A 26991-nucleotide genomic window follows, 5' to 3' on the forward strand; every position below is an offset into this window, starting at 1 on the left:
ATGGCTCCCAGGGAAGGTGGTGCTCATCCAGTCTGGCCACTAGCCACCCGGGCTGCCTGTGTCGGCCCTTTCCCTACCCGCCTGCACCGGAGCTGCCTATGGAGGGACTCTCTGGTCTCCCCGCCAGTCCTAGTGAGATGCAGAGGTTAAGGGGAGGTCTTACTCTCCCTTATTAAAGCACATAATTGATGCTCAGGGACACCGTCTGCAGCTGCCCTGGGCCTCCGCATGGTGCAGGGGGGAGCACAGTGCAAAGGCACCATGAAAGGCCGCCTTCATAGCTCTCCTGATCCTGGGGACAGCAGAAGTGGCGCTGGGTCCTGGCACAAGTGCTGGTTTAACTTGGCATCATAACCGAGCCTGGGAGGTTTCAACAGCTGTCCAGTGATTTTAAATAACTCGGTGGTAGGACCGTTGGATCAAGTGTGTTGCTTTACAAATAAAAGCCGAGGTGGCGCATGGTGCAAACAGCTCGTTCCTTCTCCCGAGATGGGAAGAATAGCAAGATTCGCCACGTACACGCGACATCGTCACTGTCTCACTTGGCCTTCTCTGGCCTCAGTAGTGGCACCGTGGTAGCGTTTGCAGCAGATGTTTCTATGTATTGACTTCCCTGCAGCGACCAGGTCTGAAATCAGCTTCTTCCTCAATCCTGTAGCATCACACACGTTCCCCGAGGGGCTGATTTCGATGGACCTGCTCACCAGCACCAGGCACCACTCCCGGTATCTTCTGCAAGGCAAAGCCCTTGGTTTGCTTTCCCAGATCAGATGAGCTGCTGGGCCTCGTTGAACTGCCAGCACAGAATTAAAACAGAGACTTAAGAATTGCTAAATAAGCTTATCAGCACACAAGTGTGTAGACTGGCAGCCTGACAAGGCGAAGCCAGGAGATTGAATGGGCTTGTAAGTCAGGATGTAGGAAATGTAATTGAGAAGTATCACAGAAGCAATTTGGAACGGCATCTGTTCAAAATTTGAGTGTTGTGAATCATCCCGTCAGGCTGGACCCCGCCGCTCGTCGCCTGAGCCGTTCCCCGTTTTGCCAAGAGAACAGCTTGACATGCACGCAGCATCTAAAAATAAAACTCGCTTCAGCCACGAGCATGGTGGAAAAGACTGGGTCTGCGCAGCGATACGTGCCGGCTGTGTCACTCCCGCACCTTCTCGACGTGCACCGCGCTTCGCTGAGGGACGTGGAAGAGTGCCCATCGCTAATGGAGCACAAGTGCTACATCTTCTCTCAAGGAACTTGCACGGCTTGGCTGATTACGTCGAGGAGCTCTAGACGTTGAAAGATTGCTGGTAATAACGTTGCTGCGTATCGGATAGCGCGATTGCAGAGCCGAGCGCGGCTGATGCACTTCGGCGGCTCCGTTGCAAGTCGATACGTTAGCCCTGTGGTTCGGGGGTAAGCTTTCAAGAGCCCCTTTTGCTTTCTCCTTAGCAATTGTCTTGGTGATTCCTGCACGTTTTCAACCTATTTTGTTCGTCTCCCCCCTTTCCCCCCCAACAAACGTTGGATCCCGGCCGTCTGAAGCAGATGCTGTTTGGTGCTTATGCTTCACATTTTTATTCTGATTTATTACCAAGTCTGACTTTGTCTCTTCATGTTGGAAGGGAAATACGGGGGCATCTGAGACCTCCAGGATTCCTGCTGGGGATTCCTTGCCGCTCGTTGTTTAGCAGTCTGGTTACAGGCGCTGATTCCATCTTCTCCGCTTCGCTCTCCCCATTTCTTCTAACCACAGCGTGTTATTGATACAGATGGGCCGGGCGAATTACAAGGAAAAACTGACAGATTGGAAAGTGGAAGCCACTGAGCTCATCTTAAAGAGCAAAATGCAAGTAGTCTGAGAGCTGATTTTGGAACCCCCCGAGCCCTTTGCAAAGCGGCAGCTCTTGGAAGCGACAGGGCGGAGAGGGTCGTTTTTCATCTTCTCGGTTGAATGGCTCGCGTAGAGAGCTGTATGGTTCAGTGGTGAGAGGGCGGGCCTGGCGGGCAGGAGCTCACGTGTCCCGATCCCTGGAGAGCCGGGCAAAAACTGTTTGGCAAATTAGGTACGAAAAAAGATTGCATTTTGGAGCAAGCTGAAGCAATCGGCGAGTGAGGCTGATTCTGCAAAACAGCTTTAGCCAAAATCAAAATGGCAAATTGTTTAGAAGGAGCAGAGGCATTTGTTTTATGCATGTGGCTTTCTCGTAGTTGTAATAAAAGCCAAGGTAAAAAAGGGTCAGATTTACAAAATAGGGCAGCTGGACGAGGTGGCTTCCCTTCTACCTGGTAGCCCAAGGTGGTTACCAGAGGTCTCTGCCTCTTTGGTCCCGCTCTGATGCCAACTCTTGCTGGTGCCTTGGGCAAGCTGCTGGTCCTCTGCCCACTATCACATTGGGAAAATTTGGGCTGGGCTCACGTACCTCTCAGTGTCTGCTGAGAGGGCTGGTAGCTTGATATTGGCTATGTGCTCGAAGTGTGCACAACAGCACGCTTAGGCCAGTTCAGATCCAGACTCCTGATGCCATCTATCCCAGATCCAATCTCAGTGCTCCCCCACAACCTGATTCCTCTCTCCGCTCTGCCAGATCATCCCTTGCTAAATTTTGTCACTTTTCTCTGCAGCATCTAATTCCATCCCTCCTCACACCCCACATAACGTGCTCCAGTCCCTTCATGCGCTCTCGTAATCGCTCAGCTCTTCAGGCCAAAACTAGGCACGCATCATGGAAATACAGGGCTGGAAAGATGTACAAGAGATTGTCTAATCCACACTCCTGCACCAAGACATCATCAAGCAGACCTGGATCATCCCCAGTAGATCGTCTCCTCTGCTGATCCTGTCACTTTAGTGACTTCTTGTTTCACATGACCTCCAATTCAAGCTCTTTGTCCTCACTTCTAAGACCCACATTATCTCTTCGTCTTGGCTATCCCAGTCCCTCCTCCTCTCTTCCCAGCTGTCTTGCTTTACTGAGCAGAAAGTTTGCATTATGCCTTTTAGGTGGCTTCCCTGTATGGAGCCTTCCTAGTCTTCCTTTGCCCGGGAAAGCCTTTTCGTCCAGCCTGCGTGGCTAACCCTACCCCCTTCCTGGTCTCTTCACTTTTCCTGCAGATGCTGGCATGTGGCTGGCGTTACTTAGTCTGTGAAGTCACTGGGGGCAGGAAGCCCCATGGATGTGTGCATGTGTCCAGAGCATGCCAGCATTTAGCATTGCACAAAGGTATCTGCTGCCTTGTTACTCAGTCCAATGCACCCTCGCTGCTTGTCCCCTGTTTGCTCTGTTATACTTAAGAGATTGAATGAGAGACAGTAAAGCTACATACGTATTAACTTGTGCCCCTCTCAGGCTTGGCTTCATGAGAAATTGGGGGTACTTCCAAAACCAGGCCTGTTTCTTCTGCCTAGCATCAGGCATCAAAATATGGAAGTCTTGGCCTGGTTTGTCCTGTTGCTTCTTAAATGCCCGAAGCTTTGAATGTAATGGTAACAGCTGGGATGGGAAGCAGAGCTGTCTGCCTTCTCCACGCGGTCTGGGCTCAGCAGCAGCTTTGGCCTCTGCCACTCTGGGGTGTTAGAGAAAGGCGCTGTTTTGTAATGTGGTTGTTAACACATCCAAGTTGAGTAAACACGGAGATGATACACGGCTTCCTGCACCCTCCTAATTCTGTAACAAAGGGACTTGCTGGTGTCACGTCAGCTAGAGTGGATTTATTAGCTTGCTGTCATCCGGGGAGGCAGTGTCCTCCAGAACCAAAGAGCAGCTTTAATGGGATGGGGGATGTCAGGCTGAACAAAGAGCAGATGCTAAAGAAATGAGGCAGGTCTTTCCTCTCTGGCTGCTGAACTCTGAGGTCCTGCATGTTAGCTCCAGGAGGCCAAACCGTGGGAGCAGCTTTCCTTGAAAGGCTTTTACACAGAGGGTTTTTTTCCTACCAATTTTTTCAGCAGGTTGGTGAATATTGTGCCCAAAGCTGCTCATCAGGAGGGAAGGCATGTATTCTCACCAGTTATCAAGAGGGAAGACATTTTCCAAAGCTGCCTGCACCAGCTGCGACAGGTCTCTAAAGTTCATGAGAAGTGTGACGTGGAGGAGGCACTCTGATGAATGCCCTGGGGCTTTGGAGGTGCAGCACTGAACGGCTTCAGTTCGGGACTGGCCTTGCTGATTTGAAAAGTTTGGGACCTTCCGAGTTTGGGCCATCTGCCTGCTTTCCTCTTTCAATGCATTTGATACCTTTACATCGGTGGCAGCCAACCTTTTCTGGTGGGTGCACCACAAACGAAACCTTGCACCTGCCCCCAGGGCTGTGATGATCCCCTTCCCCTGCCTGAACCACCACTCTGTTTTCTGCTCCCTGCCTGATTTCTGCGTGGGACTGATGCAACAGCAGGGGGAGGGGGGCTGTGGGCGTTTTGGGGAGAGGAAATTTGTTAAAGGGCAGAAGGCAAAGACAGTGGGAAAGAGATGGGACTGGAATTAGAATGAATATTCTCATCTTAGCCTTGTCAGCCTCAGTGCAGTGGCTCCAGTGATGGTACTGGCACCTCTGTGGATATGCACTGGAAGAATCTGGCTGTGGGTCTTCAGCTTAGGTTTATGGTCTGGGAGGCCTTGAGTCTTAGGTTTCGTGACCTCTGTGTCCCATGACTTGTGAATCAGGAGTGACTCCACTGAAATCAGTGGAGTTCATAGATTTCATAGACATTAGGGCTGGAAGGGACTTCGAAGATCATCAAGTCCAGCCCCCTGCCCCAGGGGCAGGAAGTCAGCTAGGGTCAAAGGACCCCAGCAAGATAAGCATCCAAACGTTTCTTGAATAAGTCTGGAGTAGGTGCCTGCACCACATCTGGAGGGAGTCTATTCCAGGTCTTGGGGGCTTGGACAGTAAAGAAATTTTTTCTTATGTCCAGCCTAAAATGGTCTTAGAGGTGATTATGACCATTGGTCCTTGTTGTTCCTTGTTGCACAGGTTTAAATTGGTGCATGGGAGATAAGCAGACCGTTGGCATTTGTGGGTCACTGATGGATGAGTGTGTAATGAATGGGCAGGTGAATGCCATGCTCTGAGTGGAACAGAATAACAAGACAGCAGAGAAGAAATAACAGTGCACATGTATAGGCAGATAGAGAAGGAGGTTGCAGTGGGGCCACGGGGAGGCGAGGAGGGGGTCCCAAGCACTAGACCGGGGTGGGCAAAATTTGGTCCGCGGGCTGAATGCAGCCCACCAGGCCATTCTATCCAGCCTGCAGGGCCCCTAAAAAATTAAGAAAATTAATATTAATCTGCCCCTGGCTTCCCATCATGTGGCCCTTGATGGCTTGCCAAAACTCAGTAAGCAGCCCTCCGCCCAAAATAATTGCCCGCCCTTACACTGGACTCATTGGAGCCACTGCAGGACACCCAGGGAATGGGAAACGGTTCACAGCAAAGCTGTTCTCTAGGCTCTTAGAGTTTGCAGTGTCCATAAACAAATCACAGATTATAAACATATAGGGCCAGCAGGGACGTTTAGGTGATGTCTGTCCATGGCAAGACATAGATAGACCCCAAGCTCACTCCAGTGTTGGAAGGAAGAAAACTCCTAACTTGTCCATCCCATGTGGCTTCCCTTTCTGCAGCTGGCCAGTTCAGAGCTTGACTGGAGTATCTCTGCAAGGAGCTGCATGACACCGTATCAGATACACGTGTGTTTCTAGTCACAGAACGACTACAACTCACGTGGACATGTCTGAGGTAGCGTGCATGCAGCGAGCAGTGTGGAGCTCCATGCAGGCGGCAAACCGCACCGAGGTGGTGGCAAATATTAGGCAATTAGCTCCACGCGGCCCCAGCCACATGGCTTCTAGCTTCCATTTATTTATGTCATTACTAGGGAACATGCATAATGCCTACCTGCAGAGCAGGAGGGAGGTCTCAACTTTTTCCCTGTTGCTTACATTATAGCAAACATTCGTTGTCTGAATATTGGTTAAGTACACACACCGCTTTAGTGCGTAGGCGGTCTTTGGCTCAAGCGTCTACTTCAGGGGCGGGCAATTATTTTGGGCAGAGGGCCACTTACTGAGTTTTGGCAAGCCATCGAGGGCCGCATGACAGGCAGCCCAGGGCAGATTAATATTCATTTTCTAAATTTTTTTAAGGGCCCTGCGGACTGGATAGAATGGCCTGGCGGGCCACATTTGGCCCCCGGGCCGCATTTTGCCTGGCCCGGTCTCCTTTGTAAGGTCATTGTGGTCCCTCGAGCCCTGTAATCGGTGGAACTGACTAGGAGCTGTCGCTTCCGAGGCGTTGAAGGAGCACTGGCGACTTCAAGGCTGCTAATATAGATTTCATAGACGTTAGGGCTGGAAGGGACCTCGGGAGATCATCGAGTCCAGCCCCCTGCCCAAAGGGCAGGAAGTCAGCTGGGGTCATAGGATCCCAGCAAGATTAGCATCCAATTTACTCTTGAAGGTGTTCAATGTAGGCGCTTGAACCACCTCCGCTGGCAGGCTGTTCCAGACCTTGGGGGCTCAGACAGTAAAGAAATTCTTCCTTATGTCCAGCCTGAAACGGTCTCGCAGGAGTTTGTGACCGTTCGACCTCGTCATCCCTTGGGGCGCTCTGGTGAACAGACGTTCCCCCAGATCCTGGTGGTCACCCTGATAAACTTATAGGTGGCCATCAGATCACCCCTGAGCCTGCGCTTTTCCAGGCTAAAGAGTCCCCTGGCTCTCAGCCTGTCATCGTAAGATCTGTTTTCCTGACCTCTGATCATGCGCGTGGCTCTCCTCTGCACTCTCTCAAGCTTCTCCATATCCTTTTTGAATCGTGGAGCCCAAAACTGGACGCAGTACTCCAGCTGTGGCCTCCCCAAGGCCGAGTACAAGGGGAGAATGATGTCCCGGGATTTGCTCGAGAAGCATCTATGGATGCACGCCAGCGTTTTGGTCGCTTTACTAGCCGCAGCATCACACTGCAGGCTCATGTTCATCTTGTGGTCAATGATGACCCCCAAGTCTCTTTCTTCTGTAGTGCTAACCAACGTAGCACTGCCGAGCCTATAAGGGTGCTGCAGGTTTTTCCTCCCAAGGTGGAGAACCTTGCATTTTTCGGTGTTAAGCACCATGAGGTTCTCGTCTGCCCATTTGCTGAGCCTGTCCAGGTCAGCCTGGATCACCCGCCTGTCCTCTGGCGTGGATGCTTTTCCCCAAAGTTTGGTGTCATCGGCGAACTTGGCCAGTCCGCTCCTGACTCCAATGTCCACATCGTTAATGAAGATGTTGAACAGGATGGGTCCCAGGACAGAGCCTTGAGGGACCCCACTGGTCACAGGGCACCACGATGAGTGACTGCCATCAATCACAACCCTCTGGGTCCGACCACGGAGCCAGTTTCCCAGCCAGCGGATCGTGGTGGAGCCAAGGCCACAACTGGCCAGTTTGGCCAAGAGGTGATCGTGGGATACCAGATCAAAAGCTTTTTTGAAGTCAAGATATATGACATCAATCTCTTCTCCCTTGTCCAGGTGATAGGTCACCTGGTCATAGAAGGAAATGAGATTGGTCAAACAAGACCTACCCGCAACAAACCCATGCTGGCTGTCCCTTAGGATGTTAGCCTGGGCCAGTCCCTCAAGGATGGCCTCCTTAATAAACTTTTCTAGGATCTTCCCCAGGATGGAAGTCAGGCTAACGGGCCTGTAGTTAGCCGGATCCACTCTCCTCCCTTTCCTGAAGATCGACACCACCTTGGCCTTCTTCCAGTCTTCGGGCACTACACCAGAGCACCAGGAGTTTTCAAAGACCCGCGCCAGGGGCTGGGCTATGATGTTCGCCAGGTCCTTGAGTACCCTGGGGTGCAGGTTGTCAGGGCCGGCTGACTTGAAGGTATCCAGCTTCTCAAGGTGTTCCTTCATGAGGTCAGCATTGATGGAGGGTAGGGGATCCCCATCACCCGGATCTCCCTGTCCCATAGCAGGCATGGGCGTCCCATGGGGCTGATGAAAGACTGACGCAAAGTACCCATTTAATAGGTTGGCTTTTTCCTGGGCGTCAGTTGTCAGTTGCCCCATCTGGTTTAGCAGGGGTCCAACGTTGCCCTTGCTTTTCCTCCGGCTCCCCACATATCTGAAAAAAGACTTTTTGTTGTCCTTGGTGCTTGAAGCTAGTTGGAGTTCAGTTGCAGCCTTGGCTTTCCTGGTTTGGTCCCTGCAGGACCGGACCAGCGCAGAATAATCCTCCTTGGAGGTGAATCCTGTCCTCCATCCTTTGTAGGCTTTCCTTTTTAGCCACAGTAGGTCCGCTAGGTCCCTGGAGAGCCAGAGGAGCTGCTCTGCCTTCTTGCTGCCTTTCCTCCGTGTTGGAATAGATTTAGCTTGTGCACTGAGGATCGCTTCTTTGAGAAGCAGCCACTCTTCTTGAACTCCCATCTCCCTGGGGTCATGGTCCCTGAGGGCCTGACCGACAAGCCTCTTGAGCTTGTCAAAGTCGGCTTTTCTGAAGTCAAGGACTTCTGTGTTGCTGACTGACTTGCCAGCTTTACGGCAGATGGTGAAGGTGATCAGCTCGTGGTCGCTGTCACCCAGCTTCCCATCGATCACTAGGTCGCCGATTAGGTCGTCCCCCGTAGCCAGTACCAGGTCGAGCAGCGCTTTGCCTCTCGTTGGCCCATAGACTTCTTGAGTCAGGTAGAGGTCATCCACGCACGAGAGAAAGCTTTGCGCCCGCTCAGATTTTGCTGAGTGATCTTCCCAGGAGATGTCCGGGTAATTGAAGTCACCCATGACAACCAACTCGGAGGTCTTCAAGAGGAGGCTTGACGATCAGCTGACCGGGGTCGTCTGACCTCGGTCCTCTTTCCAGCCGGGGCAGGGGTTTGCCCGATAATCCATTGGGTCCCTTCTGACTCTATAATCTATGAATAGACGTATAAGGCACCAGACTCCAGTGATGGGCAAAAAGCTTACGCTGTTCCTGTGGTTACTGAGCATCGTTTCCATTGAGTTCCAGTAAGTGCATCCTCCTTTTCAGTGCTCCAAGGCTGCGGCCCTAGACACAACAGATGAGCTTGGCAGGTGTGTTTCCATGGGCCACAATCGCTGGAGTGTAAAGCAGCCCCAGCTCACTCCCAACATCTGAATCTAGATTGGGTTAGACCTTGTGACACACTAGCCAATGCTTTAACCGCTACACCCAGCTTCCCACCGGCTGTGAATGTTGCCGTTTTCAAATACCTTCGTGTACTTCCAGCCCTAAATAAACTTTATTTCCTTTAAAAGAGGGTTGCCTGTCTCAGTCAGTCCTGCTATTAGGACATTGTGCTCTGAAGTCTATTATATTATCGGCTCTAGAAACATCTGCTTTTTTACCCTCAGCTATTATGGCAGATGTCAGGGAGCGTTTACAGTTGTTAGTCTTTTAGGGTATGTGTTATGAAAATCACAGAATGGAAAAGTAACCACTCTTCCCTTTTCAACTCCGTTTTCCTTGCTGGGCTCTTGGGATTGTGATGGCAATTGTGTGTCCTGGAAGTGACGGTGTTTGCAGTTGTAAGGAAGATGCGGGTTTTATCAGGCACTGCAAGGCTGTAGGGAAGCTGTCCAGTTGCAGGAAATATGCTGCGTTCTGGGGACATGAGCCAAAGCTCTGAAGATTAGACTAACTTTTGAGATTAACGTTTCTGTAAAGAGTGCATTGAACTTTGTGGCCTGTAGTGATGTGACATAATGCCCCAAACTGATAAAAATTGACCCTCCAATTCTGTGCACAGCCAGCTGGACACCTGTATAGAAACTGGATGGCGAGAGGCATCTGCAGGTAGTCAAGTCTTAGGGTATCTCTTCTGAAATCTGCCGTTGACTCTTGGTGCAGCCTTATGAGGTAGTTGATTGCTATGTCTCTGTTTTCCCAGCTGTAACATAGATGTAATAATATTTACCTGCCTCACAGGTGAGGATTAGTTTTGTTCATACTTGTGCACCACTGATAGCTCTTTGCACGGAAAGGGCCGTGTAGCTTTGTGAAAAATTGCAGGCTGCAGAGTCAAAGGAGTGGACTATACAGGCGCTCAATGACTTCCCTTTATTATGCGTGTCTAGGAATTGTCATCGCCTCCTCCCTTTGCAACCATCACAATACTAGAGCAACACTAACTGTCCATTGAAAGCCAGTCCTGGAACCAAATTCCTTCTCCAGCTCTCTCTCCCTCCACCACGCCAAAGAAAATGAATCACACTTACAATACAGTTCTCTGCCTGAGTGCATAGCATTATACTTGCAGCCATGCAATTGTTGGGTGTGGGGTCAACAGGCCAGTGGGACTGAGATGAATGATGGGGCTGCCTTCTGTGCACTGGAATTCAATGCAAAGAGCAGAAAAGCTGATGTCAGTGCGGATTTTGCCCTTGCAGCCCTCTGAAAGCTTGCTGCCTTGAGCATTTACATTCCCCGTCAAATAAATGTGTAGTTTATGGAGAGGCCTATTTGGAACAAGCTACCGCTCACCTTGTGCAGTGCCTGCGGGTCCGTCCATGAGATGTTCCATTAGATAAGACCTCTTTTTTCCCCCCACCCCAAATCTGGTTGCCTCAATTGCGTTTGGTCTCTTTGGAGCTCTGCAACTTGCTGCGGGGATGGCGTTTGGCATGAGTTTCTTGTTTTCCTACCCGACTGTGGCCCTCTCCTGTGCATTGGAAGTTTGCATTATAATTTCTGTACTTCTGATTCATAACGGCTGGTATTGTTTCCAGTGTGGTTTTCATTAACTGCAGTGACAATGAAAGCTGTTGCTAAGCAAAACAGTTTCCGTAAGTGAACTCTGAGCCGTAATGGAAACCGCGTTGTTACTGCAGGGATAAGAGACGTTGACATCTAAACAACTAACCAGAACTAAGCCAAATTAATCTGTGCCACTCACCCGGCATGTCTGGCTTCAAGTGAGCACAGCCTCATAAAACAAAGAACGTAGTCTCTTTATCCCCTTTTGGGTAGCCCCCAGGGATCAAAACGGGACAGCACAGTGACAGCACTGCGGCTGCCTGGCCTGTACTGAGTTGCAGGCTGCCTTACATAATGGAGAAGGTCCTGTTTGTTGCTCTCTTTCTTACTAAGCACCACCATCACACTTCCAGTTTTCAAGAAATCATTGTCCAGTCTACTGGTCTGGAGTGCATATCTGGCAGGGTGGGAGTCTCGCAAAGAGAATAACCATGGGAGGGTGTTTAAAATAACACCCCCGAATAGAAACGATGGGGAGCAGAGGACTGGCTCTGTGCATTCGAACACGTTTGACACCTGCTGAAAAGCTCTGATTTGAGCTTTAAAGCGTTCATTCGAGCGGTAAGTACCTTAAAACACGAAAGCAATCTTTATAGATTTTATAAAGGAAGATCGTGGCATTGGAAGGAGAGCAGGGCACCAAAACGCTAAGACACGAGAGCAATTGCAAATCGGATGTCGCCGTGTTGGGCGTACCTGGGCAGTTTGCTCGCTGGGAGAGCTCATTGTTCATTCCCTCCCTAGGTGTCAGCTATAAGCCCAGCATCTGTTATTGTAGGATTAAATGGAGGTGAGAGCACCAGAACTTGACCTCCTCTTGGCAAATATGCAGCATCCTAGCTGCCTGACTGAGCCGGTAGGAGCAATGTAGTCATTCCCCTTGGAGACATTGCCAGCAAAGGGCCAGCAGCTGACATTTGACAACTTTCTGGATAAACCAGAGTTTACACAGTTGCATGTGGGGAGCTTTGCGTCTAAGCCCGTGGTCAGCAGTTCCATGCCGTCATTATGCAGCTCCTCCCGGGAGGGGGAATTACACTCATGCTTCAAACTAGCGCTTGGCTTTCCTCTCCCCTTAGCACTGCTCCTGTTTGAGGGGGCAAGAGAGCTGGTTTGGGTAAAATAAGAATCCCTTCCTCGCATCCAGGACTGATCCCCATCCTTGCATCTGAGCAGGGCGAGGTGTAAAAGAAAGTTTGACTTGCTTTATTTCTTCTTGGTTTTTCATTTTCACACACCTCCGTCTCCCAGGCATGGTCAGGTACAGGGATGCCAAACAGTGAGATCCTCTACTTAGGAGTATTCCTACTCCGAGCCGTGGCATAAAGAGGTAGTTGGCCATGTTAGCTTAACGTCAGGCAGAAGGCCGAGTAGATTTACACTTTATGGACAAACGTGCCAGGAAAGGTGCAAGGAAGCCAGAGTGCATGATATTTCCAGGCTGTGGTAACTTTGGGAGCTCAAAAGGTTCAAAGCCTTCGGTGGCGTAATGTAACCTCTGTTTGCATCCATCCAAACCGAAGCCCTGAACTGTACCGACTCCAACACCACGATTTCTTTCATTTACGTACGTACAGCAGTATATGTGCTAGGGCTGCGGGGTCAAACATACCGCCCCTGGGCCGGATCTGGTCTGCGGAGCCGCACCACCTGGCCCCGGTGTTGTCCAGGGTCTAAGCCGATCCTTACAGGGTACAGAGCCACTTCAACAAAAAATGGATTTAGAAATACTGTCTGACTAGTTCTGTGGCTCTAAATCTCAAGGGTGTCTGTTTATCTTGCACAGCACAGGTGCCAGGCTAGCAGAAGCGGGCGCTGTTTGTGGCTTGGTTCCCCGAGTGGGCACTGCGTGTAGCACGACCTGGTCAGGGTAGGTGGGATCTGTGCTGCGCACCCCCAGTTAGACTGTGCCCCACGCAACGCCCGTCCCAGCCGCTCTGGGACCCACGTCACATGCACGGTTCCCAGCCTGGCTGGAGCGGGCACCGTGTCTGGTGTGCAGGGGGACGTGGGACTGGTCCAGTGCAGCCCGTGGACCAGTCCCCTGCCAGTCCTCTAGCCCGTGGGGCCAGATGAGCTTTACAGTCCTCTGCTAGAGGGAAATGTTACTGTTTGCATTTGCCCAGCCTCAGATGCATTTATGGAATAAAGAATTTTTGCTTTAATCATTTATGAATCTGTGTAAGGACTTATATTATATTGGCCCAAATTCTTAAATATGTTTGCTTAAACACCCAGCCTGGAGATTTAGAGCCACAGAACAAGCCAGATAGTGCTTTTTAACCCATTTTCAGTTACAATGTTAAACTTTTTTTTCCCTATTATTTGAAATATCAATGCTCCCAAAAGGTTTGAGTTCTGTGAACGTTCAGTGCCTCTGCAAATCCAACCTTGTATGTAGGTGTATAACACTGAGATGGGTGCCTGTCATTGGACTGTCTGCTGCTCTCCTCTTATAGGCTTCATCGCACAGTAATGCCCTGGTCTTGATCAGTCCCAGAACCGTATTGTAATGAACACGCTGAATAACACCAACAGCCACAATACGTTAGGTCGCCAAGTTTGGAAATGTTGGCCACTGCTGACGTTAGATAATAGCAAGAAGGAAACCATGTTGAATATTGAGAACACTGAAAATAAAATAGCTGAACACTCAAAATAAGATAACTAAATGAAACTATATCAGATCTCTCCATATGAGCCACGTTGGTCCCCTTTTCAGCTATTTCTGCGTTCCAGTTTTTACACACTGGCAATTCTCTCATTTTCCACCATCTAGTAACAAGGCAAAGTAGCATATAACAGTGCTATTGCCAATTGCTTCCAGCGGAGAGTAGGATTGCTAAATGGTCTTTGAGCATAATGAAGAACTGTTGTTTGAGGCTTGCAGCTGAAACTGAGCCTTTAACTGGTTGCAAAAGCCTGTGTGGACTTTTCTTTTGGACCGCATCGCCCCATGTCCCCTTCCATCAGAGTGCCAGCACAGCAGTCACTTTTTATGAAGTTTATCTGCAAGAAAGTCAAGCTTGAATCATTTTAAACTGAGTCAGCTTCCCTTTGTGGTTGATCACAGAGGTTTAGATACAGTTTTCCCCATCGCTTTGCAGTGACCTTCTCATGCAACACACATTCCAGAGAGTTGTGGTATATTTTTATCTAACATGAGAAGACATAGTTTTTATACCCAGGATGGAAAACTAGATGATTAACGGTACAGAATCCAGATATGGGTTTTGAACCTAAGACTGTCTGATCTTTAAATAATGCCATCATTCTGGTCCTGTTGCTGTGAGACTAACTTTCAGCTGCTGGGGTGATATGAAGGCCTTGGAATAGATTTAGAAACGGTGTATTTTAGTGGAATTGTATCACTTGATGACAAAAAAAACTGCATGTAGTTTCACATCTTCCTAGAAATCCCTTTACTGCAATATCTCAGTCTCGGTTACCTGATAGTGCTAAGGATAAGCTAGTGGACAAGTTTACACAAGGACTCTGTGTCATCTCATAGATCCCCCTGGCAGTAGCATCCTTCCATGACCTTGTCATCTCCTAAATTTAATTCTAGGTTTCTTCTCATACAAGGACATATATGTCAAAGTAAGAAGAAGAGCTGATAAACCATCGTTCCCTTAAGGACTGTAGAAGGCAGCCTAGTTACTGATGATGCAGAGAAAGCTGAAGTATTTAATGCTTTTTTTTTTTTTTTTTATACATCAGTCTTCACAAATAGGCGCAGCTGCCAGAGGCTGAGCCTGGTTAGCAGTAAATATAGGGAAGAAGACAAACAGCCTAGAGTAGTGGAAGAAAAGGTTAGCGATTACTTAGAGAAGCTAGCTGCTTTCATGTCAGCAGGGTTGGATGGGATGCACCGTAGGATACTAAAAGTATTTTAGTAATTTCAGAGCCATTGGCTATTTTCTTTGGGGATTCATGGACGTTGGGTGAGGTCCTGGATGACTGGAAAAGGGCAAATATGGTGCCCATCTTTCAGAAAAGGAAGGAGGAAGATCCAGAGAATTACAGACCGGTCAGACTCACCTCGATACCTGGAAAGCTCATGGAGCAGGTCCTTAAGGAAGCTATAGTGAAGCACCTAGCAGAGAAAAAAGTGATCAAGAATAGCCAGCATGGATTCACCAAGAACAAGTCATGCTTGACCAGCCTGATTTCCTTCTATGATAAGGTGGCAGGTTCTGTGGGTGGGGAGAGAGCCATGAATGCGATATGCTTTGACTTTAGCAAGGATTTTGAAGCTGTTTCCCACAACTAGATGAAAGTACTATAAGGTGGATAGATAACTGTTTGGATCATCATGCTCAACGAATAGTCATCAGTGGCTCAACACTTAGTCGGGAGGGGATATCATGTGGGGTTCCCCAGGGGTCTGTCCAGTGTCTGGTATTGTTTAGTATCTTTATTAATGATTTAGTTGATGGGATTGAATGCGTGCTTAGCAAATTTGTGGGTGACATCGACTTGGGCGTAGTTGCAAACACTGGACAGCAGGTCTAGGATCCAGAATGACCTGGATGGACTGGAAAAATGTGTGGCGGAAGTGGCTCTAGAGCATCCCCCACCCTTGCATTAGTGAGGACAGAGGAAGGGGAGGAGGCATGCCTCTGGCCATGGATTGCAAGGGAGGGAATTCTTACCTGCTTGGGAGATTGTAGGAAGTCCCCATCTGCTGCTTCTGCAGTGTGATTCTCCGTGTCATTGTCTTTAGTATTTGCTGTTGCTAATGCACAGGTTGATCCCAGCCCCACTGATGATAACAGATCTCTCTGCTGCATTCACTGGCTTTTGAACCAGTAGGGTAGGGTGGGGAATACTGGTCGCAGTGCAGCTACTGATAGTCTTGCCATTGAATTCATGGAGTCAAACATGGTAAGTGCAACTGGTCCTACCGTTGGAGCTCTGCTCCTGGCCAATGCATTTGTCTTTCTCCATGTGACTATACTAGGTGTCTAAATAATTTGCAGCGTGCTCCACTGGATCTGAGTACTTCCTCAGGAGATATGGTCGTTTGAAATCCCACATGCCCTTTTTGTAAGGAGCTGTTGTGATCTGCTGCAGTCCTGTGCACTGGCTGGAAAGGCAGAGCTACTGGCAGGGTAATTTCTCGTCCTCAGCTCCATAGCTCCCTTTCTCTGGCTGCCCCAGGCATGGCTCGCTAATATGCTTGTCCTCCTGCAAAGCCCAACTCCTTCCCCGGGGACTGGAGCAGACGTGAGACTGATGGGTAGAGGAGCCTGAAGGGTCCTCAGGACCTTTCTGTTAAGGACAAAGTATGGGGGGCCTCATGCAGAAGAGTTGCCTTTCTCTGTGGTGCGTGTGGGAGGAGGAGGTCACACAAGAGGTGCACGCATCAGGAATGGCACGCAGCCCAGTCCACGGGTGGTCCCTGTGTTTGCTCTATAGGAGAGAGTGCGTGTGCATACGTGTGTGGGCAGGGAAAGGACAAGGTCCCAAACCCTCCATAATATGGACTCTTTAGTCCCTTGTCCCCATAGAGAGAGGGACCAATGCGGTAAGGCAGCAGTGTGCACAACCTCCTTTCTGTTTGAGAAGCAGCTGTGGCCAAAAGTTTTCCTCCCTCCTTGCACCCAGTTTTCCTCCTCAGATGCTGGGAGAATATTTAAGAGACCTGGGTCCAGCTCTGCAATAGTAGGAGATTGGCTGGTCACCTAATTGATCCTTTCCATCCCCGACTTCAGCTCAACTCCTTACATTTTTCTTTCCCTGAATCCAGGGTCTTGCAGTTCATCTTTAATCCCATCCCTTCTATTATTGGTTTTACAGTACGCTACCATTTCCCCAAACTGCCCCGTTGTGTGCTGAATATGTTCCCACCAATGGTTGACCCCAAATTTGGCTGGAAAGATTAGCCTGTAACCAGCAAGGGTATTATTATTTATACATTGCCCGAAGGGTACGTGGCAAGGGCTTTAATGCCGTGAACTTCAGAAGTCAACCAGAAATACTCTGCCGCTGTTAACAGGCACCGTCAGAGGGGGACCATCAGAAGCAGTCGCTTCTTTAGCAGACGCTGTCATCTGCTCTCAGTGCACTGAGCTGTCAGTTCTCTATGACGGCTTTTCATTCCCTGACTTTGAATGTAGGCTAGAAAGTAGAAAACGGTTTCTCATGCTCATTGCATAAAGGTCTTGGTTTCTCCTGCTCAGAGCCTAAAGGTCTTGGAGCAGCCACCCAAGATGGACAAACCCCCACAGTGGTATAGGATGCAGCATGATTGTTTTATTCCATGGCTCGCTGCAATGCCAGTGAATAGGACTTGATGGCCCACAAGCTCCCTGTTCCCCCATGTGTAGCACGCTGCCCCATAAGGAGCCCTATTGACGGTCTCTTCAGTAAAGCGCTCGTCAATGTGAGGAAACCTAGCGCTGTATGACTGCTGATTTAAACTTGGTATGAATCTGGACTTACACGGTCATTGCCTATTGAATAAACAATGATTAACATCTGAGGTCCCCAGGACCTGCTGCCATCCTTGTAATTAAGAGGGGCTTTACCCATGGGTGGGCCTACAAGCCCACCCACCTCCTTGTGCGGAGCCAGGATAGCTGAGGTTCCCATTGTCCCCATCCCAACTGCTAAAGCAAAAGTTGAAGTTTGTCTCCCCGGCCTATGTTCCACCCTAGATCCCTGGACAAGAAATATATCCATGTTATTAATCAGAAGTCATAAAAAAAGAACCCAAAGTGGACTTTTTCCAAGCCTAATCACAGAGTTTTACACCATTTGTGTCCTGATAAACAAAGATGTTTTGATGGTCTGGGATAAAAAAAAAAATATATGATGTTACCTTTATAGCACAGCTGCTGCCATCATTTTACTTTAATTATTAAAGGCAGCCGACCCCAAAGCCACCTCTGTGTGGGAATGGCATTTATTGCATGTTAAAGAGATCCCTTGTCCCCTGCTTAAAAGAAAGGCCTTGAAAAAATTAAAATGCAGTTATTGAAGGTCTTGGCACTTCCTCTTTTTCCTAGCATTGTATAAGGTCCTAATTGAATTAGCAGTATGATCTTCAGCATTCGGTTTGCTGCATATTTCTTGGGAAATCCTAGTTTGCAAACACCCTTGAAATGTTTCCACGGCATTTGAGATTTGCCTAGTCAGCAGCACGGGAAAACTTTTCTGCACGTAGCTGGGGCTCTATTTGGCCATATTCTTAGTCTTTGTTTAAATCCCCCATTGACCTAACTGGGAGTGCTGCATGTTGAATGATGAGAAATGTGGTCTGCTGGCATCTCGGGAGCCCAGTCCAGTGCTCATGCACTTGTGTGGGTAAGCCTTGGCGAGGGCAAGTCCTAAATTCCTTTAGACCAACAGACAACTTTACCATCTCTATTAACCTTAAGACTTTTTGTACCTAGTGTATCAACACCCCCATCTCTGCCCCTCTCGCTTCACTAAATGCAAGAATACCTTGCCAAAAAATGCAAGCTTCAGTCCTTTTAAAAGTGCCTCTGGCTTTTTTGGTACATGGCTTTTCTCCAGCATGATACTGGAGGCGAGGAGAACGTCGCATCACCATCCTCTGAGGATCCCTAGCAGCATCCTTTTGTTAGTAGACTAGCTCACCCCGGTCTCTGCTAACGATGACAATATATTCCCTAAGGAAAGCCGCAACAGCGAATGTGCCAAACTCGATTGTTTCTATGGGATCAAAACGAGGCTGGAAGCTCAGAGGGTACATGTAGGTCTCTGATGAGGTCCTGAAAGATTGCTGTAGTATTTTCCAATTCGTCTGTTGGTTTTCATACTGCTCCGGCTGTGTTGAATGTGTGAGCCCCTTAGCTAGCGCTAATGGGAATGTTTTCTCTGTCTGCCGCAGGGATTGCTTACCTGGGAGGTGTATGCAGTGCCAAGAGGAAATGTGTTCTTGCAGAAGACAACGGTCTCAATCTGGCGTTTACCATTGCTCATGAGCTTGGGCACAAGTAAGTGGTGATCCTGATATTCCAGCCACGTGCAGATGCAACTGTGCCTTGCCTTACGGGTGGAATAACTGCCGTCATGCCTAACTCAGCTTCAGCTGACATATTGATGAATTGCCTGATGTTTGGGGGATTTACTGGAGTAGCTCTTTCAGCACACAGGATTTTCCTTGTTTGACCCCTCGCCTGTTGCTAAATCCTGCATTTAAATGAAGGCCTTTGTACAACTAGTAAAAAGAAACCCCATTGGCTGAGCTAATGGACGATGGGGATATTTTGCAGCCCATTCTGCTTTTGTTATTTTGGGACAACTCCTGAATAACTATGGTGACCCTGTGGAGTTCCTTCAGATTTTTTGCAGTATACCTAAAAATAGCAGATTTTGTCTTTTAAAGCATGCATAGGATAACCAGTCCTGTCTTTCCAGCAGCGCTAAGCACCCAACTCTTTGTCAACCTACTCAGTTGCTGAAAGAATAACTGAGAAGCCTGTTGTGTTAGTGGAGTGTTGTGCCTCTGATGCTGTCAGCTTCCTGTAGCATTTTTAATAAAGTGCAAGTTCCCGCTGTAGAATCACCAAAAAGATGCATAGGAAGAAGAATAATGGGCCCAAGCTAGCAAAAAAAAAAAAAGATGCAGATCCATATTTTCCCAAAACCAGGAGTACCCAGATCTAATTTTTATTTGGGCCAAGACATAGAGAAAGGCCCAGCCACAAAGTTCAGCTCCAGCTCAGGACCTTAATGTTTTTTTCATAGATTTTTAGGGTCGGAAGGGACCTCAGTAGGTCATCGAGTCTGACCCCTGCCCCAGGCAGGAAAGAGCGCTGGGGTCAGATGACTCCAGCCAGGTGCTTGTCCAGTCTCCTCTTAAAGAAATGACTTTGCTTTGATGATGGTTGGGTCTAGAGGTGTTGATTTTTGCTAACCTTTGAGCATTGACAGAAATCAAATTTCAAAGTCACCTTTGATTGAAATTATTCACAGAAACTGCATTTTAAAATGTGAATATCCAAGAAGTGCTTATATGACTAGGGAGAGAAATAGCATCATCTGATTTATCAGACCAGTCCCAGTTAAAGGGACTTTTGAACGCTCTCTCTGGAAGAGTTGCAGATAAGATGATCGATTCATAGACAAACCAAGCCTTTGTAAAAACAAAAAGTGTGGCATGCTGGAAACTAGGAAATTCTAGGAAAGTTCACGATGCTTATAAATGGTTGGTGTCTTGGTGGGGGCGGCGCAGGCTAATTTGATTAATTTTAAGAAGTCAGTTACTACAAGTTGCTTGCACTGCTGTTCTGTTTGAGGCTAGAGACATTGTAATTTGTTCAGGTTTTCACGGTCACGGTTTGAGTCGGGTCCAAAGCAGGATGGCAGAATTCTCTGCCTTCCAAAGTGAAGTACGACCTATACAAGCGCAAAGGTACAGGCCTTTCTCCTCCTCCACTCAAATGGCTGTGTTCACATCATGTCTTAGTTACACCATGTAATGTTTAGGACGTTTTTACAACTAGCAGCTCTTGTAATGGAAAGAGTATTTTGATCAAATCCTATTTTTTGCGGTCTTTAGAGAGCATGTGTTTTGGAATTCTTGGCTGAACGCTGATAGCCTCCTCGTGTTTATAGTCCTATTGTATACTCACTCCCTACAATAACAAATATTTGATAGCTAAGCTAAAGCCAGTAAATCAGATTAAGTTGCTGGCCCATCCTCCTGCATGCTAGGTGATTGTTTTATGGAAGCGTGTGGCTTCAGAAATCTAATTTGGGAGTTGCATGGAGGCTATTTAGGCTACCACCAAAAAATGACAAGATGAACATGAAGCTCCTATTCATCTTCAAATGACACCAGAGTCGAATGAGCCAAACCAAGCGTGGTTTCAGCAGGAGAAAGGAAGGGCATTTGGTTTTGCTTTTATTTTAACCACATGCCAAGCTGTTGAAATGATTCCAAGCATAATATAAAATTAACCTGCGGGTAACATTAAGGGAAGTCAGGATTCATTTTTTGGATGAGACAAGACTGCGAAGGGAGAATATTTGATCTGTTAGCAAAGAGCAAGAGCCCACCCTCCTCCACCCCTGCAGTGCTTGCCACTGTTCCCTGCAGGGCCAAGTACCGCCGTGTAAGAAGTACTGAATGTGATGATATAAAGGCTTAGTATTGATCTGTAGGGTAATTGTCTCTGATATGTCCTCCATAGGAGGTCTATATTGAGCAGATTCATTTTGGTATTGGGTGGTGGAACCGGAGCGTGCTCCATCCACTCCATGCATTGACCTGGTATTGCAGTGCTTCCAGGACCGGTGCAAAAAAACAGGGAAAAAAAAAAATCTGCATCAAACTACAAGGCCCAGGTGCCTCTCTTGGGGTCTAAGGCACCTGGGCCCCTAGCCCCTTCAGTGTGGCAAGGAAGGAAGGGTAGGGGAGCAGGCATGCATCTGTCTCTTATCACCGCCCATGATGTGTTGCAACCCACCCTCCATCCAAGTCTGCTGGCCTGGATTTTTGCTGCTAAATCTGATCCCTTCTTTTGTGCATTTAAGGCTGGATCCTGCTCTCTTTAAAATCAACAGGAACCTTCCCATTTACTTTAATGAAGATCAGACCCTTGCTTATTTTGTTTGTTGTCATGTTCTTCTGTAGCGGTTAGCCAGGCGCTAGTCTTGAACTACAGCAGGATGATCCAAATGCTGATGCTTTTAGTATAGCGTGGTGGAGGGAAGGGCAGGTCATATATTTCATCTACAACACTGTGGTTGCCATAAGATGCCTATAGCACAGGGGCAGGCAATTATTTTGGGCAGAGGGCTGCTTACTGAGTTTCGGCAAGCCATTGAGGGCCACATGACGGGCAGCCCAGGGAAGATTAATATTAATTTTCTAAATATTTTAGGGGCCCTGTGGGCCAGGTAGAATGGCCTGGCAGGCCACATCCAGCCCCTGGGCCACATTTTGCTCACCCCTGCCATAGGATGTGAGGGATCTCCTGAGTGAGACAGTGCAGCTGAGCAAATGAATCCTGGGATTTACAGTGAAAAACCAAAAAAATATTTCAAGGGCCTGATACAAAACTCCAAAATTATTGTTTAAAATGCTGACAATGTGGACTAAAGTCAACATCCCTATGGGGGGAAAAATAGACAATTTGGAGCACACACCCCAACAACCACCGCCTGCAGGTGTAACATTGGCTAGTTTCTTGGATAGAAGTTGCAAAGTTAAGATGTATTGCTCCTTGGCATGTGAGAAACCAATGATGTCTATGCAGATCAAGGGTTCAGTCTTGGCGTTCACGCACAACTTCTGACTTGGGGTTTGGCAAAAGTGAAGGGGTTACTAACCCCATGTGTCAGAATCCTCTTCTGCTACTCATGCCACTTGGGCTCACTGAAGAAACGCTGCTCCAGGCAGCCGAGCTATAAAAACACCCACACCTAATTGTCCTAATAAAAGTATCTGTTAGCGAGAGAATTATTGGACTTACAAAGCCTCATTCACTGGCATTAACCCACAGGGTTGTCATTGCAGGATGGCTGCACGAGCTGCTGTAATTGTGTGGTAGTTTGCTGTTTAACACATGGAATGAGGATTGAGCCGAGGATGCATTGCCTGCTTTTATGTAGTTGGATCTGAGAGATCCTCTTCATGCACAGGACCTTGGAGAAGGACTTAGAAGGGAAAATTCAATGGGCAGGATGAAGCCCACTGCTTCTGAGCCATTTAAAATATCAGATCCCCACCACAATCCTGTGACAGGTCAGTAGGGCAAGGACAGAGCAAGCACCACCCTTTCAACTAGGTAATTAAGCTCAGAAATCTTTCCAAAATGAGGCACTTTAGGGCAATTGCAAAGACCAGTGTTTGATGCAGGAATTACGGGGTGAAATGCTGGGGCCTCTGATATGCAGAAAACCAGGTTAGATGTTCCCAGTGGTACCTTCCTGCCTTGCAATCTGCAGTCCAAACGTTTTGAAGACAGAAGTAAAGAAGATCTTCGTTTGCTTGGACTCTGCAGCCTTTCCCAGAACTGAAAGGCACGTTAGCTAGGGCTGGATTTGGTCCTGGCCGCTTGGAGAGGACCTGGCTCAGCCCCAGAGCGGCAGCTGGGAGGGAGGTAGAGGTGGCCGTGCTGTTATTGCTGATTGGCACTGCCACCCCTGCAGCTGTGAAGGTGATCTGGGATCCCGAAAGGCCACAGCTCTAGGTTTCTGGATCCCTAGAAGCCAGCCCTAGATGTCTGTGACCTGTAGAAACACTGATGCCAGGAGTGAACCCCTGGTATTTGCTCTGAGCAGTTATGCTATTACCATTTTTAAGCCCTTTGCAAGGTAAAAAGGCTTCAGAGTTTTGTAAATCAATTGCTCGGATTCTCCTTTATATTTATATCCAACAGTCTCCCAAGTTGGGGCAGCGGATGGGCTGCGGCCAGGGCCTTTTTCAGCTAGCGACGTCCAGTTCTGTCATCACCCCTGCAACAGCTTGCGGGTGTGTGGTGAGTGTGCATGGAGGTGTCGCTAGCGGGTCCCAGCTCTCCTTCGGTTGTGCGACAGCAGCCTGTGGAGGTATGGCTGGCGGCCACGATGTGTCAAACGCTCTTGAACAAAAGACAAGAAATAAACGGCTCTGAGCAGGACGCGGGCTGTTGCCAGAAGTGCAGAGACCACGTGTTCCCAGGCTTAGAGCTGAACCAGATGAAGGTAAAAAGTCAAGCGGTAAAAATGCTACCTAACTCAAATCCCAACAACACGTTACTGCGAACCATCATGTGAGTGGTAAGGTTTCCTGTTGAATAATGGTAAAGCATCAATTGTGTATTGAGTATCAAGGGGCAGCGACTCTTCCAGTGCTGCGGCATGTATAGGTACTGTTCAGTCTGCCGGCTGATGTGTAAGCTGATAGACTTGCGTAGTGAAATGTTGGCCTGATATGTCAAGCGCCGTATGCAGCAGGAAGACTCTGTCATGTAAATGACCATATAAAAATAGGAGCAGGGAAGGCTGTCAAAGTGCTTGCAGGCCTGAAGGGAACGCGTCTTGAGCGGCTCCAAGGCCAGTACAGATTTACATCCTGGGGCAGCTTGGATCGTCAAATTGGAGTCAGTGTAATGCAAGCATACAAGCAAGCTTCCCAATCCCCAGGACAGGAAGTCAAAAAAGCAATTATCCAGATGTGTGAAGTATGGAGATTTGCCTGCAATACGTATTAAAAATGAAAAGTTTAATATAGGGCCTGGGGACCAGCCAGAGAAAATGGGAGACAGATTCGAACGCTCAGGTAGCTCTGTCTGAGCAGACAATGAGTTGGTGTGAGGCCATTTATTTTCTGTAAGTGCCGTGGCTTGTGGCCCCAGTCGGAGCGGAGTGGCTGCATTGCAGCCAGCCAGCTAAATCAGGAGACAGAGCAGCATGACCGTTCCTGGAAATGACATAATAATTGAGGGACTTTTGCTACAAATCCCGTAGTTTTTAGCCTGAGATTATGACATTCAGAATGGAGGAGGTGAATTAAAAGCACAAAAACTTTCTTCCTCCTCCTCCTCAGCTCTGGATCATCAGCTCCAGACCAGGGAGCACTGTTTCTATCAAAGACCGTCTTTCCATCCCAAGCGGCTCAAAACGTTAACCCTTCCCTCCTCCCCATGGCCCCTGCCTCCCTTTTAAGAGTTCCCATCTTGTTCTCCTGCTCTTGGTTGTGGTTGGACCTGCACTGTAATGATGCCAGAAGCAAAGCTCCCTCCATGGCGTATGGAAAGAGCTGCCTGTTGGAAAGTACGGGCAAGGCAGCCTTGCTAGCAGGAGCCAAAAACGTGATGGTGCCGACAGCCAGGTCAACTCAGGGGAAAAAAGGCAGGCCTTGTCAATGCTTTGATAGCAAATTCAGCAGTGGCATGACTCAGTCCTACAGTTATCGGGCCGTCACTCTGGCACTGACCTGAAATCCCATGGAAACTTTTCTTTCCAATATCCCACTATCATTGCAAGGGTGCACGAACCGTTGGGAAGAAACAGTCAGTTAACAGACTTCCCTTTCCTGTGATCCAAAAAGGCAAAACAGAAGCAACAGGATTGAGGTGGCAGAGACAAGTGCTCAGAAGTTGCTTAATCCCAGTTTCTAGGTTCCCTGTGCTACTTTAATCCAATCCCCTTGGGCATCTGTGCTTTGCACTGAAGGAGGCAGGGGTTTTATGGAAAAAAGAGCTCTGGGACCATGTTCCTCAATGCTATTTTATAACGCATGTGCACGATTCCCTAACTTCAATGCCAGGCATTGTAGCCTTAGTGTTTTGTGTGTGTGTGTGTGTGTGTATACACACACGCACGTGTATATTAATGTGTGTGTGTGTATACACACACGCACGTGTATATTAATGTGTGTGTGTGTATACACACACGCACGTGTATATTAGTGTGTGTGTGTGTATACACACATGCGCACATGTATATTAGTGTGTGTGTGTATGTATATATGTGTGTGTGTGTATATATGGTACTTGGTGCTTTGAAGCCCAGGGACAAATGTGAATTTGAGACACTGCAGAGGGATTCAGACTAGGAGAGGGGAGAAAAGTGTGACAGGATCAGTTCATTTGCAAGTGGAGAGGACCAGGGTGATAAGGTCGCTCCCAAAAGGCTCTCCTTCCATCAAAGGGAGAGCCATAAGGCTAGAACCAGGGGACAGAGAGCTAGAGCTTTGGGTCTGTGCTATAATGCCCATGCCTTAGTTTCCTCATCTGTAAAATGGCTCACACCCTTCACTAAATCCCGTTTCTCTTCGGATGGCAGTTCAAGACATACCCAAACTAGTTGGAAACAGCCTAGCTCAAGCTCTAATGGCAGTCTGACTCAGTGCAGCACAGCCTTTAATGTAGACAAAGCCACTCAAGGACCTTCCCAGATGCTCGGGTGCGTTTTGCAGGTTGTGCTATATTCCACCGCAGCACCGGAGGTCAATCGAAGGAGGGCATGGACAAGCAAATACCTATTCACCATCCTTAGACAGTGCTTTGCCTTCCATCGAAACATTTGAGCACAAGCTCAGCTCCAAGCATGAGTTTGCCTCATTTTTAATGCACTGGCATGCTTGGGTCTAGAAGAAGGAGCAGAGGTTAGGACATGAGCACTCTCTGTGGTGGTGCTTACTGCCAAGTCTTGCTCAAATGGGCTTTGCACATTGAGGGCTACAAATGCCCACCACTGTTGGGATTAGAAACTGATCCGTCCAGTTTGGTCCATCAGCAGGCACCCCACTTGCTCAGTGCAGCCCCCCCGCCTTCCCCTTCTCCGGAGACGGTCCTGTACCAAAACCACAGCTTGAAACATCTGTCGGCCTTGAACAGGGTTGAGCCCAGAGAAAATCTGCCTGGTCAGCCTTGAGCAGAAACAGCCCCCCCCTCGGGAAGGTTTTAATCTGCGACCACACATTTGTAGCTCGGGATGTGTCTAACTAAGTTCAATCAGAAGTGAGAGAAACCAGTTAAGGAATCTGCCCCTTGCGGCAGGCCACTAGTGACTGAACCTGACGAGTGTTCGAGGACCCTTGTGTGCTGCCGTAGCACGGAGAGCAGCATGAGCTAAAGCACCCACACGCTCCCCCAACTTTGCTAGTGGGTTTGGCAGTTCACACCCGAATCCTGATCTGCCAGGACTACGCTGCTTGCCGTGCCTGAGCTGGTTAATTTAAAGCTAGCTCAGGGAGGTCAGCACAAGCTGCAGTCACAACAATGGCCGCTGTTTTAGACCTACCCTTAGAACAGAGGTTCCCATTCTTTTTAGACTCAAGCTCGCTCCCCCTTCGAATATACCAGCTCTCCATTTTCACTCATTGGAGGGGGTTTTTCTGACTATGGAAAAATAACAGAGCAGTTCTTCTGTTGCAGGGAACTCGGACAGACGGCGACAGGTCAGAGTGTTTTGGACACGAGGGGTTCCTATTTGAAATCTCTGAGTTTATCTTGTGAAGCACACGCAAGTGTTTGCACACCTAACAGCATTAATATCATGTGGCAACCCATGGCACCTTTAAAGGAGCGCGCAGTAGCGCGTGGCGCTGAGAGTCCTTGCTTTCAAGGTGCAGAATAGGAACCACTTCAATCCACCCGGTGCCTCAAACTGTCTTGTTACTAGGGGTGGGGGGAACAGGTTCAGGTATGATACGGACGGGTCTGAGTGTCTGCCCAGCTTTTGGGCAGGTTTGAAAAATGATTGTTTGACTCCCCCTAGCCCCGCTTTTATTGCTGTTTCCTCCCTTTTCGCTCACAACATTTCT

At 48.5% G+C, this 26991-nt stretch overlaps 1 protein-coding gene and 1 non-coding gene across 3 annotated transcripts in view; both read left to right on the forward strand.

Moving 5' to 3' along the window:
* ADAMTS17 (ADAM metallopeptidase with thrombospondin type 1 motif 17) overlaps positions 1-26991 on the forward strand; it is a 274992-nt gene that overhangs the window by 75309 nt on the left and 172692 nt on the right. For both annotated transcript variants that reach the window (XM_090028144.1, XM_090028145.1), the window contains exon 8: positions 18619-18724. In XM_090028144.1, coding sequence (XP_089884270.1) covers positions 18619-18724 — 106 coding nt within the window. The remainder of the gene's footprint in view (positions 1-18618; positions 18725-26991) is intronic.
* On the forward strand, positions 20858-21040 carry LOC149852077 (U2 spliceosomal RNA). The gene has a single exon (XR_016439476.1). It is a non-coding gene; the product is annotated as a U2 spliceosomal RNA (small nuclear RNA).

Source organism: Crocodylus siamensis, chromosome 15 (assembly GCF_052110815.1).
Source record: "Crocodylus siamensis isolate JL-2025a chromosome 15, ASM5211081v1, whole genome shotgun sequence".
NCBI classification, from domain to species: domain Eukaryota; kingdom Metazoa; phylum Chordata; order Crocodylia; family Crocodylidae; genus Crocodylus; species Crocodylus siamensis.